General features: G+C 33.3%; 1 protein-coding gene across 1 annotated transcript; it reads left to right on the forward strand.

Moving 5' to 3' along the window:
- LOC105168644 (zinc finger protein 5) lies at positions 12614-13345 on the forward strand. Its single transcript, XM_011088776.1, has one exon. The coding sequence runs from the start codon at positions 12614-12616 to the stop codon at positions 13343-13345; it is 732 nt and encodes a 243-aa protein (XP_011087078.1).

The following is a 16393-nucleotide window of genomic DNA, read 5'->3' on the forward strand; positions in this document are numbered from 1 at the left end:
TACAATGTGCATCATCGACTCTTCTCTATATAAGTACATGTATATGCATGCATGTATATATATACTTCCGTTGGGGACTTGCATGCATTTCATAATGTAATCCATGTTTGGAGTAGAGCGTCAGCCTTCAGGTGAGATCGACAAAGAGTGTGCATGCATGTGAGCGTGGGACAGATGATGTGGGAAGGAATATGAAAGAAGTGAAAGAACTTAGCTGTGTTCAGTTTCTAAAATATTCTCCTTCTTGTGCAATCTTTCTTCTAAAGTTGACTCTTTATATCTTCTCTCAGTCATCTCAAAGATGAGGAATCATAATTATTCTCTTCATTTACCTTCCAACCCTCGAGTGTTCACACACTTTCTCTCAGGAGTTCTCTCATGTCCAAAACTCATGAGTGATGTTAAAGTCCATATGGTTTCACACTACGATTATCTTTTGCTCGTAAGTTGCTGGAAAGTGAGATGCGACATTCGAAGAATGACTCATCACTTCTTCCAATTTTATAACATTTGCAAGAGTCGTCGTTCTCTCCAATAGTTTAGTCAGCCAGAACTAAGATTAGGGTCACATAACTAACAAATTTCTCTTACGTTTGGTGATCAGCCTAACTAAATTTTGGCACATGTTCTCACCACTACGTTGTTTTGGTGGTTGCGAAGAACCTTCACGGGATGGGAAAGGAAACTGGATTTTCCCCGTTTCCATTCTCTTTTTTTTTTTAAAAAAAAAAGAGAAAATATTTTATTACATGCCTTCCACGTTGGTTCTTACATGTAATGGACAACGGGGGCTAACGAGATGACTTCAATAATCTGGTTGAGATTCAAAACTTTGGTGTAATTAAACTATTAAAGTATCGGGTTGAAGTTTTATTTATGATTATGTGCTTGTTTATTTTAATAATACTTTTAAATTTGATATATTATTTAATCTAAAATTATTAATGCATTTAATTATATATATATATATATTTTTATATTTGAATGTAGAAATGATGGAATTGATTGTTTCTATAAAATTATTGCATATACTAAATTAAAAGGAAAATGTTAGCATTGTATTTTATTTTTAATTGCCTGAGACATTCTATGGTTATTTGCTAGAAACAACAGGAATCCTCCACAAGAAATGATGGCCTTGAAAAGACGCTTTAGTGCAGAAACACGAGTATTATATTCAAATCTGATTTTTGTGATCATTGGAAAAGTTGTATGCATTAATACAAACTATGTGGTTCAGATTGTTTGAATCTTAAACCGCCAAATAAATCGCGATCGATAAAGAATGATTAATGATATTATGCTGTTCACACGGTTTTCGTCCACTAATTGTTATGGCCTAAAACACGAAAATTTGATGAAGGGTTTGTATTTATATCAATTATAAGTCATTGTATTTACCTTATTATTGTTTGAAAAGTTATAAATATTTTATCATTATTTGAAAAATTGCAAGTACTTTATGAGGCTAACAGTCGTCTAACAAACACCACCCCACAATGGACTGTTATGAGGGGGTATTTATTAGAAGACCGTTAATTTTAGGGGGTATTTGTAATTTATCAAATAACAATGGGATATTTGTAATAATAGCAAACCTTAAGAGAGTCCTTTGTAATTTACCCTATATTTTAAATAATAATAATATTAATCATGTCATAATATAATTATTAGTCATTATAGACCATTAATGACAATACAAATATATATATATATATATATATATGTATATAATGACAATCATACTTGTTGTCACCACATTAATGTTACTGTATGTGTTGCTAATTGATTTTAATGGCAATTATATCACTAATTATTTCTAGTACTTAAATAGTGTTACTATTAATATAGTAAAAAAAATTATTGTAGTGACTATTTATTTAATTTTGGGATAATTACACTGCACTTCCATGAAATTTGGTGCAATTATATGTACATCCCTGCAGATTGAAAAATTACATCTTGACTTATTATTGATTTATTACAAGCCAAATAATTTTCTTTTTTTCTAATGAAACTACCCTTATAAATCTTCAGATGCTAATATATATGAAGACGTATATCTTCACACCTTATAAGAATAATTTGATTTAAAAGAGTTGTTTGATAATTAATTAATAATAAATTAATCGAAGGTAAATAAAGATTTTCGTTAAAGCAATTATCCTTTTAACTTTTTATTGCTAATATTCTCAATTGCTATAGTGTGGTATCGCCAGCTCCCAGCATTGTGTCGCAAATGGCTCATGTTGACTATCTCAAGTGGAGGATGGATAGATTTGCACTCTTGTAAACAGACTCTTCCTTCACCATTCCCACAGTCCCAAATCTCAAACACACAAACTATAGCAATCATTGGTTTTGTTTTTTTATTTTTAATTTTTAATTTTCAAGTGTTTACCTATGAAAAAATTGCCAGCATCCTTAATCCAAGGTTCTTGTCCCATGTCGTATAACATAGTGTCCGTGTCATTGCTGACTAATTTTTCAGGAATAGATATGAATTCATGATAAGTAGCAGCAGATTGAAGCTGATCTCACTCTATATATCAACTTCTTACGCATGAATCATACTGCACAAAAAAGTAGTTGCATAGATTGAAATGGAGAAGAGAAGAGTTTTTAAAAGTTTAATATGAATGGATCAAAATTAGGATCAAAAGAGTGAATGTACAAATATAGGTCGTGCACAATATATTTTGTGTTATTGGATATCAGGGATTAGGAATACATTGTATCTCTATATATATGCATATTATAAACTGGAAAAATATTTATATGATGGATGTACCTGTAAACTTACAAGATTGATAAATACGCTTATTCAAACACTCTCTCAGTCGTAAAATCCAACAAAGAATTAGTTTAGAAATCAACGAGGATCATCAAGATAGACAAATCTATCATATATATTGGCATAGAAATGAAGTTAAAAGTTCAATAGTAAAATGTGAAAACATTTAATTACCTCACTTAAAAGAATGAAACACTAAAAAGTAAATGTAAACCGAATAAAGTGGCGTTGCAATAGCTTTTACTTTGTGGTGGAAATAATCTATAGAAAAAGCTGCAAGTTATCAATAATAAAAATTTGGAGCGTTTAAAAATAAAAATATTGAATTTTAATATTTCTAATTTTATTAATAAATTACAAAAATTAATGGAAAGTTGTTTATTAAACGAACAAGCTTTTATTTTAAATTTTTGCAAACATTACTAATTAAAGTTTAGGTCCGTTTGTACCCAAAAAACAAAAAAAAAAAATAAATAAAGTTCAGGTGAGTACTTTTGTATTCCACCAAAAAAAGATAATGTTTGAATTTCTTCTTTTACTCTTTTGCTTTTATGTTAAGCAAAACGCAATCACACATCTATCTTTATCACTTGTTTCTAGTACTGTTTATTAGGATTTCCCACAGTGAAGAATAAATGGAAGAAATATTTATGAATAATTATATTTACACCCCTAATTTATTATCTATTTATATAATTTTTTATTGTTTTTGAATAATTATACATACATTCATAAGAAATACATATGTTATTTATACAAATTATTTTTATTTTTTAAAAAATTATATATATACCCAGATTAACGTTAACGTTATTACACAAACTATTATTATTTTTCGGCTTGCAGAGATAATTTTTATAATTATTACAGAATATAGGAAGTGGTTAAACATATCATAAATTAAGAGTGTAGATATAATTATTCCGAAAATCTAAGGCACCGTGACAATGATGATGAGCAAAAAGTTCAGAGAAATTGAACCACAGATGCTATTGTGCCAACTTTTCTTATATGGATTGAGTTCCAAAATATTGAATTTCGGAGATATTAATATAATATGGCTCCTACTAATCACTAACATGTCCTAATATACATTATATTTTACCATTTTATGAAAAATAATATAATTGATTATCATAGTTAAAATTAAAAAGTTTACTCTTAGTTGGCGATTTTCTAATCGATGTCAAAATATTAGATACAATAAAAATCATGACAAAGGGTTTTTTCTTTTTTTCGTGACAAATGTTTTAGTCATAGGTAAAATCATGACGAATACTATTAACAATAATTAAAACTTAAATATTTTGCATTAATTTTGTTTGACTGTAATAGATAATATTGCTTTGTTATGATTTTTGAACTGTAGTGTTTTATTTATAGCGTATAATTTATTTTTTTGCAATAATATTAATGTGGTTTGTGGTTCGATCAATACTCTATTGTTATGATTAGCGTATAATTCATTTTTTTGCAATAATATTAATGTGGTTTGTGATTCGATCAATACTCTATTGTACGAGGTACTGTACACTCTAACTTTATAAAAGTCTCATAGATTTGTTCTCAAAGGCGTCTCACTAGTAAGAAGATGTCTTGGGGCATATAAGTCACTGAAACTTTTCATCTGCAATCAATATGGGACGCTTGTCTACGTCAAATACTAATAGGTAAAAATCTTTTTGAATAAAGCAAAGAAAATAGCAACATGCGCTAGCCCTAATAAGCCGTTGACTAGTGACTTTGCTTTCCATAGGGAAAATAACTCGAGTAGCATTCCCCGTCGCGATTTTTCTTTCTTTTTTTTGTAAAGGGATTTTTTTTTTCTATTATTACTTTAAAAAGGTTTTATTGCAATATATATATATATATATATATATATTGAAAGTGTCTGGGGAGCAAATATATTCAGAAAATTTTACTGGATATTTTCAAAAATCATGAAGACCAATAAATCATTGCCAACTTAGTGTTAGTCAAACAGTTTTATTGATAGCGTAAATTGAGTTGGGCCTTTATGATACATTGTAAAGAAATATTTTTCCGATCTATATATTTTTATAAGGCAGAAGATATACCTTTTTGCATGCATTATCGTGTGAAGATGTATAAGTATAATTTGGTTAGAAAATATTTGCTTGACTTACAATAAGTTAGTAATAAGTGAATTGAGGGTAAATACAGATTTTCATTCAACTTTTTTATTAGTATCAGTAAATTCGATAAACTTTAATTATCGAAAAGGTCTATCCATTAGACAGAGACAAATATCACGAGTACTAAATATAATTTTTAAAATCATAAAAAAAAATTACTTTTAATTACACCAAATCTCAATAAAATAACAGCATAAGTTGGGTGCTGGGGGTTAATAAAAGGGGCAGGTACAAGGAGGGTTAGCCAAAATGGCACGAGTCTTGGGAGGCAAATGGGGAAGGAATTTTCAAAATTTGAACTATCTTCTTCTTCATATGGGACAAAACCTCTGACAGTTGATTACCCATTAATACAATTATTAATTATTAATAAAGTAAATAAACATCCATATCTAAAATGCTTCCTTTTTTTTTCCCCCTGATTCTCTATCATAAAAGGTTCTGCACAAATCAAATATATTTGTTATTTTATGTTGTGTGGTTAAGAGTCAATTTTGGCTTTCTTTGTTAACAAAAAAAGTTCAGCTACATCTGTTTGCCATTTTTAAAAGTAGGTTCAGATAAGGTAATTTCGGAATTTGAATTTGAATTTGATTTTTTTTCTGAAATTGCGTACTTTGATTTGGTTGCATTTATTTATTAATTAGAATTTAACATATAACATACAGAATTTCTGACATATAATAGTTCACTTGAAAAATAAATTGATCAACGTGATCGATTTATGGTTTTCTTTCCCTCTATTGTTTGTGTTTTGGGATTACTTTTTATTGATAGAATTGAAAAAATATTGATATATATATATATATATATGTATATATTCTTTAGAAATTGATTTGGTTGTATTGAAGGGTATTTTTGACATTTCAAAAGAAGTCAGCTCTTATCATTTACTATAAGCAAACGAGTGACCCCTTGATCACTTTTTTTTCGTTTAGAACTTAGATTCTAACTATACATTTGAATCAGATTGTATTTAAAAAAGTTGTTGGGATCAATTGGTTAATGTTCCGACACCAAACATATATATATATATATATATAACCATTTGAACTCAATCTCAACTTATTGAATTAAGGGATCTAATCATAATAGCAAGGTATTACATGGGGCGGGACAGTGTAAACACCCTTTGTGGGTAATGTTGGGGAATGCTGAGACTTCAGGTAGGATGATCAATTGGACTGTCGAGTTTAGCGAATATGACATGTCCTACCATTACAAATGGCCATCAAACTCAGGCACTAGCTAAGTTCATGATCAAAGCAACATCTGTTGCGGAGAACAAGGGAATCTGGTTGTTGCATGTGAATGGCTCCTCCACTCATACTAGCAGTAGGGCCAGAATTGTCCTAACCAACCCGGAAGAAGACTAGGTGGAATATGCGCTAAGATTTTACTTTAAGGCCTCCAATAATGAGACTGAGTATAAAGTCCTCATAGCAGGTATTAGAATGACACTTGATGTAGGAGCAAGAAACCAACCCGCCTACTCTGATTCCCAATTAGTGGCTGACTATGTGGAGGGCACGTATGACGTCATGGAAGATCAAATGAAAGAATACCTCCAAAAAATAGACGAGCCCCAAGAGCAAGCTGAAGAGCTTCTAGCTTCACCAAATCACTCGCATCAGGAACACCAAGGCGGACATCTTGCCTGGCTGACCAACTTTCTAGCCAACTACAACACCTGCAATATTACTGTAAGGATGTTCACTAAATCTCTTCTAATACTGACATCAATGTCTTGCAGATCAACACACATTAGAGGAACCACCTCCTCGGCTACCTGCAAGAAGGAATTTTTCCCGTCGATGAGAATGAAGTAGCCCGCTTGAGAAGCAGAGCAGTTCGGTGTACCTTGCTAGGTGGAATCCTTTATATTATGTAGCTTCTCTCAGCTCTACCTCCATTGTTTACCAACAGAGGAGGGCAACGCCACGCTACAAGAAATACATGAAATATCCTCTGGATCCAACATAGATGGAATGCCCCTTACAGGCAAAACTCTACGAGCTGGATACTCTTAGCACACTCTCAAGAAGGATGCAGTAGATTGGCTAAGGAGGTATGAGCAATGTCAAAAGCATGCCCCACTCATCCATGTACCAATCGAGCTATTCAAAGCACTATCAGCTTCTTGTCTATCTTCCTGGTGGGGAATAGACATAGTGAATCCTTTTCCAGTTGCACAAGGAAAGATACAAGAAAAAGGTGGTGAGCGCCTACAACAGAAGGGTAAAAAGAAGAGAATTTCAGGTGGAAATTTCGCAATTAGATGAGCAAGTGCCTTTAAACTAGTAGGAAAGTTGGCTACCAATTGGGAATGCCCGTACAAGGTGATCCGAAATGTCCTCTGCTATTTGTGTAGCTGGAAGTACCTTGCATGAATAAGAATGATTCTTTCTCACTCTATATTATTTACAAATTGATAAACTTACTGGTTTCAGATTGTACTCGGTCACCTAGTTGGCACCCACATTCTTGTAAAGTCATCATCAATTGGCGCACGCATCACACATCTAATAGCAGCCATCAGCTAGTGCATGCATTTAAGGAGCTGCTTTTTTAGTCAGTCATACTGGCTTTGGGCCCTAATAAGTCGCGTTGATGGCGCATTCATATTGGTTTCGAATAAGCCACAATAAACCCCATAGCTGGTGCACTTGCTCCGGTACAAATCTAATTAGGCTTACTTAGGCCAACCTAATGGTTGAGTTATAATCCTTTCTATTTTATACTCTCTCATTCTGATGAAGTCAATTTATCTCGTTTATGACATGAGGATATTGGTCAAGCTTTCGCATATCAGCTGGAGAAAGCATGTGAGACTACTACCTATAACAGGTTATGCCAGCATACGTGCTTGTGTTATTCTCATCTAGAATGGAGGTAATCTTATCTACGTACATATTTTGTAGCTAACTTATATTGTGCCTTCCTACTTTGCAAACCTACACAACACATATGCAAATAGGGTAGTCGGAGAAAAACCACTTGGCACATTGATTGGGCGCTTTTAATAATTTATTATACTAACATGCCGGAAAGATGAAATATAGCAACAACAAGCAAAGTACTCCGCAACAAGTAAAAAAGAAAGCATTTCAACCAAGAAATGAGGGAGGAACAGAACCAGGGCACGCAATGCCATTAAAGCAAAGTCATCTAAAAACCCACATACGAGCACTTGCAAACCTCACAAGGTATCCAAAGAAAAAGATTGTTTTTTTTTTTTTCAGGCAGACAGAAAAAAATAGTAACTTATCTGTAGGAGGGGGAATACTCTCATCATCAGTAGTTAGGGGCTCCGCCCTGAGAGAAAAGACATTTTCCAACACTTGATCACCTAGGGCCTCTAGAACTTTTTCCTTCTACCTAGCACGCAATAGGACCTCAGGCAGCTCGCAAGGGATCTCCTTTTTCGATTTAGGGGCATTAGCCAGCCTAGTATGTATATCTAAAAAGGAAATAGGAGTACTTGGAGGAGAATAACCAGCACTCACAAACTGTAGAGCGCAGGACTTGAACCCGTGGTAGTAGTACTTCAAAGCATTGTCTGCAAACAAGTTCTGAAAATCTAGAGACTTCTTGAATTCCTCCAACCTACTGTTCCATATATCCTCCAACACCTTTTTCTTTTCCAAGGTGGATGGATAGTCGCGTGCCCTTTCCCTCATGATCTGGCCCTACTTTAACATGGCTTGCCCCAGGCGCTGGTGAAGGTTGTTGATCTCATCCCTCAAGTGTTTAAGGCTCCTAATATCTTCTTCATGCACCCGATCCTTTTTTCGGATTGCCTTCTCCAGCTCTTCCACATTTTTTGGCCTCTTCTATGCTGGATCTCCCTATTCCCACCAGTTGAGTAGGTCACTGCTCAACATGGTTGCCTAATAGCCATGTAGGTTAGTTCATTATTCATACATTACATTACTATAAGTATCGTTAAATGCTCACGTTGCTGAGATAAGAAATGAATAAACCCAAGACTCAGGTTCGAGCCAAGGAGTCTATGTAAATCCTGTCCACAGGTAGAGGGACTCCCTACAGGAATTCAGTAGCGTGGCTACTCTCACCCAAACAGGGAGTAACCTTCTCCTATTTCTTGGTAGTCTTCACTTCAGTAGGTCGAAGGGTCCCCGCCGGGTAGTAGGACAAGGAGCCGAAGGAGCCAAAGACCCAACCAACACTTTAGCCCATTTAGTGGGTGTAGGGATGGGCTCAGCTTGTCACTTACCTTTATGGTCCCCCCTCGTGGCAGAACTAGCTGGAGTAGAGGTAGAGGGCGCTAGGGAGAACAACCAGAACTATGAGATTTTCCTTCCTGGAGGGCTTTATCTTGCAGTATCTTGTTGAACATTCTAACTACATAAAATAGGTACACAATGCAGATATATAGACTAGCCAAACTAGCAAGAAAAATTACAAAAAAGGCACATGAAGCTATATTAGTAGCGTTATCCATGACGGACTCCTTAGGACTCACCCTAAGATAATAGAGAAGGGCTGGATGGACTAACTTGTGGGGGTCATAATGGAAAACATTAAAATGCTCTAGCAGGAACTGGAAAGTAATAGGGCAATTATGAGCGGAGTATCTAGGTTTTTTATGGGGGTAGGAATCCACATAGAAGGAAAGAGCCATGGTATAGGAAGAGAAATGAAGAAGAGTTTACACTTCCACTCTTTTACAGTGGAATCAGAAGGGAGAAATTGGGTATCCCCTCTAAAAGTAAAGTAAAAAAAGCCAACACTAGCCTTTTTCAACAGAAAAGGGAATGGAACTTGGTATCAGGAAAAGTCTCACCTAGGTTACTAACTAACATGTGAAAACCAGCTTACAAGCTAAAAGGACTTGGGTACCAACTGACTCAAAAGACCCTTAAACAAGGTAGATACCTTACTAAGAAAGGGTTAACATGAAAAGCGCAACTCAACTTCCAATTGGGCCACATAAAAGCAAACAAAATCATCTAGATGATACTTTGGGCACTCATCAGCAGCTAGAACCCAAATTAGGAAATCATCAACTATCCTGTATTTATCTCTAATAACTCCTATGTCTTTTGCAACAAAACAAGAATGGAAAATCCTACAAGACTCTACACCCGAAGCTACTAGCTAGTTAATGGTTTTTTTTTCTTTTTCTCTTCAACTCTTCCTTTGATGGAAGTGTAGGAAAGGTGAAGGAAAATTATGCAGAAAATTCATCAGGCCAGCATTCACATCAACATAGGACTCGGGCGTCCATCTAGTAGAAGTCCGCTAATCATGGGCGTGTGATTTTTGAGTCAGGCAAGGACTCTTCCTCTACCCTATCTCTTGTGGTTATGACTAATCAATTCCTTTGCAGGTATGTTTGAAATTTCCTCAACCCACGTGAGCGAGATTCCTTCAGGCATAAGGATTCATTCTCTTCGAAAATAGCTTGACCAACCTAGTTTGCCTAAGAACCCAACCAGGGATCACTCTGTTGGGGGAATACAAGTAGGTGGAAGGATATTCTTCCTGCTCCAACCGTCTAGCTCTATGCTTTGCACCTTTGGAGTGGGGGAAGGGAGTGATGTTACCTCCTCTACATTTTTGTACTAGCCCAAGATAAAAAAATAAAAAAATAAAAAAGATATTCTCTAATATTTGATAAAATTATACAATCATAGGATAGAAGTGTGAAATCACTAACTTTGCCCTTACTGTATTTTTTTTAAAAAAATTAAAAGATTATAAAAAAAATCAAATGTGGTGGATGAAAAAATTAAAAAAATTTATTAAATGATTATCCACTTAGTCCAAAAAAAAATTTAAAAAATAAGCAAAATTATAATTCATAATCTATAAGGATATTTTGATAAGTTCACTATAAAAATTAATAAAAATTTAATGAAAACTAACGAATTGGGCTAATTATTATAGATGATCGTTAAATCAGTATGACTGTATATATGTGGGGTGGGGTCATGAATAGACAAACAACCCACCTTCTCATTCTCTTAATTATCTATCAAAAAAGAAGAAGAGATGGAAAGAAATGAGAAGAAATAAATCAACAAAACCACCCACCCATCCACCAGTACCACAATCCTAGTTAGGTTGCCCTAAACAAAAAACTCCACGTGTTAAAAGATGATGAAACAACAATTCTTGATGACAGCATGCCTATTTGGAAATTCTTTCCCCAAAACAAGAAAAAAGCAATTGGGAATACCCTAGAAACAAGATCCAATTAAGAGACAAAAATTTATTCAAATAAATAAAATAAAATAAAAGGAAGTGGGAATTGAATTACAATTAGATCCTTAATCTTATTGGGTGGAAGGAAGATAGTCCACCAGTTGAAGATATAGTAAGAATTAAGACATATATGATGAATTAATGGGATAACAACACAATCTTATATAGTTTTCTAACATGTCCCCAAAAACAAATATGAGTGGGACCAAATTCCAACAACTGTCCAACAAAACTCACATTTGATTAATACTAGATAATGACTGGATTCACCTTATTTAAAACATATGCTTTTGGAGGTATACAATATTAGGGTTTTGCCTGCTCTATGAAGATATGCCCAGATTTGGTTGAAGACCCTTATCATTATTATATTTATCTATTTCTGCCTTACATCATTGCCCACTACTTCTTAATAATATTCGTATCTGTTCAGCAGACTGCTCACCCTAATAATTAATTATTATTTATGCTTTCTTATTACATCCCAAAAAACATGGTCAAGATTGAAACATGTAATACTATATAACAATATACTGTTTGTTTAATTAATTATTATTCTTGGAGTGTGGATAATTACGACGAACCTTCGATTGAGTGATGAATAATCATATATATCAAAGGGGATTAATTAATTAATTAATCTAAAAGATTATGTGGATCGAACTGTAGGAGATGGGACTGAGCACCTGAAGATATATATAATTTTTTTGAAAAAAAAATATATTCCTTTTTAGTTAATCTAATACAAGCTTTGGTTAGAGAATAATGATACATGAATCCACTAATTAGTTGGTCAATCAAAGTAATCATTTTTTAAGTATTTTTTTCAAGTACAGTGTGGTAGATTTGTTGCAAAGCTAGATCGCCACCCTTCCAGGTGATTGCATCCCCATCTTTCTTTTGACTTTTTTCAATTGGATTATGTATTTTTTAATTTAAAATAAAAATACCCATTTTAATTTCCTCCTCTTTAAGCATGGAATATTTGTTTTTTAATTAATTAATTGCTCAAGTGGTACTATAATTGCACCATTTTATAGTAATTTTAAAGTGGTTACAGACCGCGGATTTCTTGCTTAAAAAATACACACTGAATCCTCTTTGGTGGGAAAAAGTTTATGGTGTATCTACTACATTAATTACTTACAATTAAGGCTGTATTGCATCAGACAAACTTTCCCTAATCTGACTATTCCTTTTTATCCTTTTTTGTTGACCTTTGCTACATTTTAATTTTATTGCTGTTGATGATTACAATTTTATAATAATATTATTCTTGTATGTAAATTTTTATACATAGATGCAATGCATAGTCAATAACCAATAGTATTTTGCTTTGCTATATAAGATCAAGAGGGGGCACAATATTATTTGTGCATCACTTAGGGAAAAATTCATATTATTCTTCTCCTCAGTATTACTTCTCAAAACTATGGAAAGAAATAGTCTTTCTTGTTCTCAAGAAAGATCCAGCCCGGAGAAGAAGCTTAAACTGTTCGGAGTCGAGCTTGAGCCATCTGATATTCTTGAGACTGATCGGGATAAAGGGTTTCCATCTGACCGCGACGAGAGCATCAACTCGTCGGCCTCGTCTACCGTGACGGAGAAGCCGACCGGTGAGCTGGAGCTAGAGGACAAGAAGTTCGAGTGCCAATATTGTCTCAAGGTGTTTGCTAACTCACAGGCTTTAGGGGGTCATCAGAATGCACACAAGAAGGAGAGAATGAGGAAGAAGAGACTGCAGCTTCAAGCAAGAAAGGCCACCCTCAATTATTACATCCAACCCTTTCATTACAACAGTAGCCAACATAGTAACAAGCATTCTTACAATTGTTATGGCTCTAGTACCACTCCTGCATGGTACTATGATCCATCATGTCATCCTCCTGAATTTTCAATCTACGACGAATCACAGATCAATTTTGATGTCTATGGTTCAGATCCGATCATGAATGGTCGTGAAAGTTCCAGATGGCATGTTGATCTGACCGATTACGTCCCGGTTCAACAAAATACACGTACGTTTAGTCTGACACACGTAGACAGATCGAGCGACAAGTACTCGAGGGCTATCAGCAATAAGCCCTCGACGGGGCCGAATTCATCAAAGAAACTTTGTAGTAGGAAAAATTTAGATCTTCAATTAGGGTTGAGTTTACATTAATTCACCATTTGAATCTCAGTTACTACAGTATGTATACAGTACATTTGTTCCCATATTCCTAGCCTTATTTTTCTTGAACATTAGAGCAATCAAAGCCCAATTGCTCTCTTGATTTAGGGTTTCATTATAACCAAATATGTAACATTTTTAAATGATTTTTTTTTTAATTTTTTAGTTTTGATGAGCATGATAGAATTATGCTTATGGTCATGAAAAATATATATTCACAATTATTAAGTAGTTGGATAGATCATTGGTGAAGTTCATGATTCTTTGCTCCATGCACTTAAAAATTGTAAAATAGTTAATTAAAGGATTTATAAAGTTTTCTTTCAATTTTATTTAGTATAAATTATGTATGATTATATTTTTTAGTTTAACTTTTGCTTACCATTGAAAGAAATTTATGAGCTCATTGTGTTTTTATTTGTCTAGATTTTGACCCTTTTTTAATTCTAGTGGAGTAAAATAAAAAAACGTGGATGCGTTTTCTTATTAATTGAAAGAAAATTCAAACATAAGTATTTCTCCAACAAGGTACCCTTTTATTAATCACTTGTCTTAGGAAGTCATAAATTAATTAAAATAATTAATCAACTATCTATAGATTAGGTACAAGTAATTAATTAATTATTTAGAGTAAAGTAAAAATTGGTAGGTATAAATATGCCATTGTTACATGAATTTATACTTTAACTAATCTAATATATCTTGGGGTAGGAATTTTTCACGAATCGCACTCCTTCGTATATATCAAGAGTATAAATGATGAGAAGGGTTAATTTAGGGGAAATTTGAACTAAATTCCTGATGAATATGAGCACAATCTAAAAAAATTTAATGAGTTAATCTATTCATATATGTTTTATATTTTTCCTCGAGGCTCAAGAAATAAGGAATTGGGCTCCCGTTGAGCAGCCCAGCAAGATTTAAGAGTAAGGTATTAAGTTCATAACTTTTTTTATTCTTACTAATCTGGAAGGCCCTAAAAACGAGCCAATATAGTAAGATGAGTCACACATACAGTAGAGACGACACGTCACACAAGTTGTTAACACCTTAAAATATGTCGTACTAAAAGATCTCCAGGTAATTCGAAATAATTTGGCTGGAGTTAGCTCTTTAACCAGCAAGTATAGATTTCTAGATTTTTGGACAGATTGGGGAAGCTCTAGTCAGAGGGTCATATCTCTATCTAGATAAGTTCAGATCACGAACCGTTTTTTTTCTATTGAATAGCTAACACGTGCAACATTCTAACGGTGTATAATTCACCAAAACCACTTCCTGGATCTTGCTCCACGGTCGCCTATAATTGACTCTTTGTGCAATAATGTTGATAACATTTTCTATTACACTTTAGCTCCCATTCTCTCTCGGTTCCTATGCTACTTTTAGCTCCCTCCATATGAATTTTATCACTTTATTATCATATTCAACTATTATTCTCACATCGATTTAAGTTTTTCAGTTATTTATTTAGTAAGAACGTTATTTACTAAAGCATCGAGTCTCATTTTTCTTTAATAAAAACATTACTGACTTAACCACCGATATATCAAATAATTGTGGAGGACAATGAAATTACCCCAAATATTAGTATGCTGACAAAGACATATGTGTGCCAGTGCATAGTGAACTTGCCCATATTAGTGACTGGGCCAAGCTTTAAAATTGTTATTTATTTTGTGGACCTAATTAACTACTTCTCATAAAATTTCCTCTACTATTGGGCCCCAACCACCTATGTAATTAACATGTCCAATCCATGACTATCACGAGAATTAAATCCATCTTGGAACCAGTGCTTTATGCATATGTGTATGAACGATTATCATACACTTTTTATTTTTTAATGAGATATATGATAATTATTTAATTATCCAATTTATTGTCGTTGTTAACATTTGATTGAATTGGCATTATTACTGTTCAATTAATGAGAGGTCTAACATTACAAAAAAAAAAAAAAAATTGAGTTTTTGCTAAATTATAAATCACCACGATTTGAAAACCATGGTAAATTAATATTATTAATTATAATTAAATAATATCAAAGAAAAAATCTAAATATACTTTCATAATATTTTTTTAAAATTAAATACACTTATATATTTGTTTCTATGATTGAATTTGTTGCCCATCAAATATTTAAAAGAAAAAACAAGAAAATTTAAAATTCTAAAAAAATGGAAAAACATCAAATAAGCCTGATTTAATTGATCAAGTTGATGATGCCTCATGACTTCTTGATAATGTGTTTTTGTCCCAAAATCTACTTTGATAATAACTATTGATTTACTGTTGATGGGAAATAATTAGGAGCTTGCAATACCAACACGTGAAAGCCACAAGCTATAAATTTCTTCTTCTCTCATTTGCCAAAAGTCCTCCTTTACAATTATAATTAAAAGAGGTATTTATACTATTTGGAATAATAAATTAATGTGGATGGTGTAAAATCATTTTTACCCCCACCAACCAAAATTGAATGGACACAATTTTCTAATTATGGGTGATCTAATAATTATAAATTAATTCCGATTGTACGGTCTTAATATCTTTAGATTATATGATTTTCATCTCTCGATGTTTTTTATGAACATGATTTGATTTCATCCTCCCCTAGTTCAAAAGGGTGAGTTTGAGTTGTTCATAAGCCCTCAATTTAGATTATGCTCTTAATTATGGACTTTAATGATCCTAGCAATGTGGGAGTTCCATTCTCAATTTAGGAGGTATTTGTTGTCTATTCTTCTTCAACGAAGTTGTGGAATTGCCCTGGGGACTTTCTAGAGTTCTCGAGCTAAGAGTGGCGTTTGTTGTTTTCTTTGGCTCAGGGGGTCACATCATGATACCTTACGATAGCCATATTTCTTTTGTCTATCTCAGCTTTGGGGTGTTTGCAGTATATATGATACTTCTGGAAAAATATCTTCCTTTATATATCTTGGCTTTGGAACGTTATACTATGATACTTTAAAAAAGTTATTTTTCTTTCTGTTACGTATGACACGTTAAGGAAGTCATTTTGCTTTTATTTTTTTT

The sequence above is a fragment of the Sesamum indicum genome, linkage group LG8, assembly GCF_000512975.1.
Source record: "Sesamum indicum cultivar Zhongzhi No. 13 linkage group LG8, S_indicum_v1.0, whole genome shotgun sequence".
Classification (NCBI taxonomy): domain Eukaryota; kingdom Viridiplantae; phylum Streptophyta; class Magnoliopsida; order Lamiales; family Pedaliaceae; genus Sesamum; species Sesamum indicum.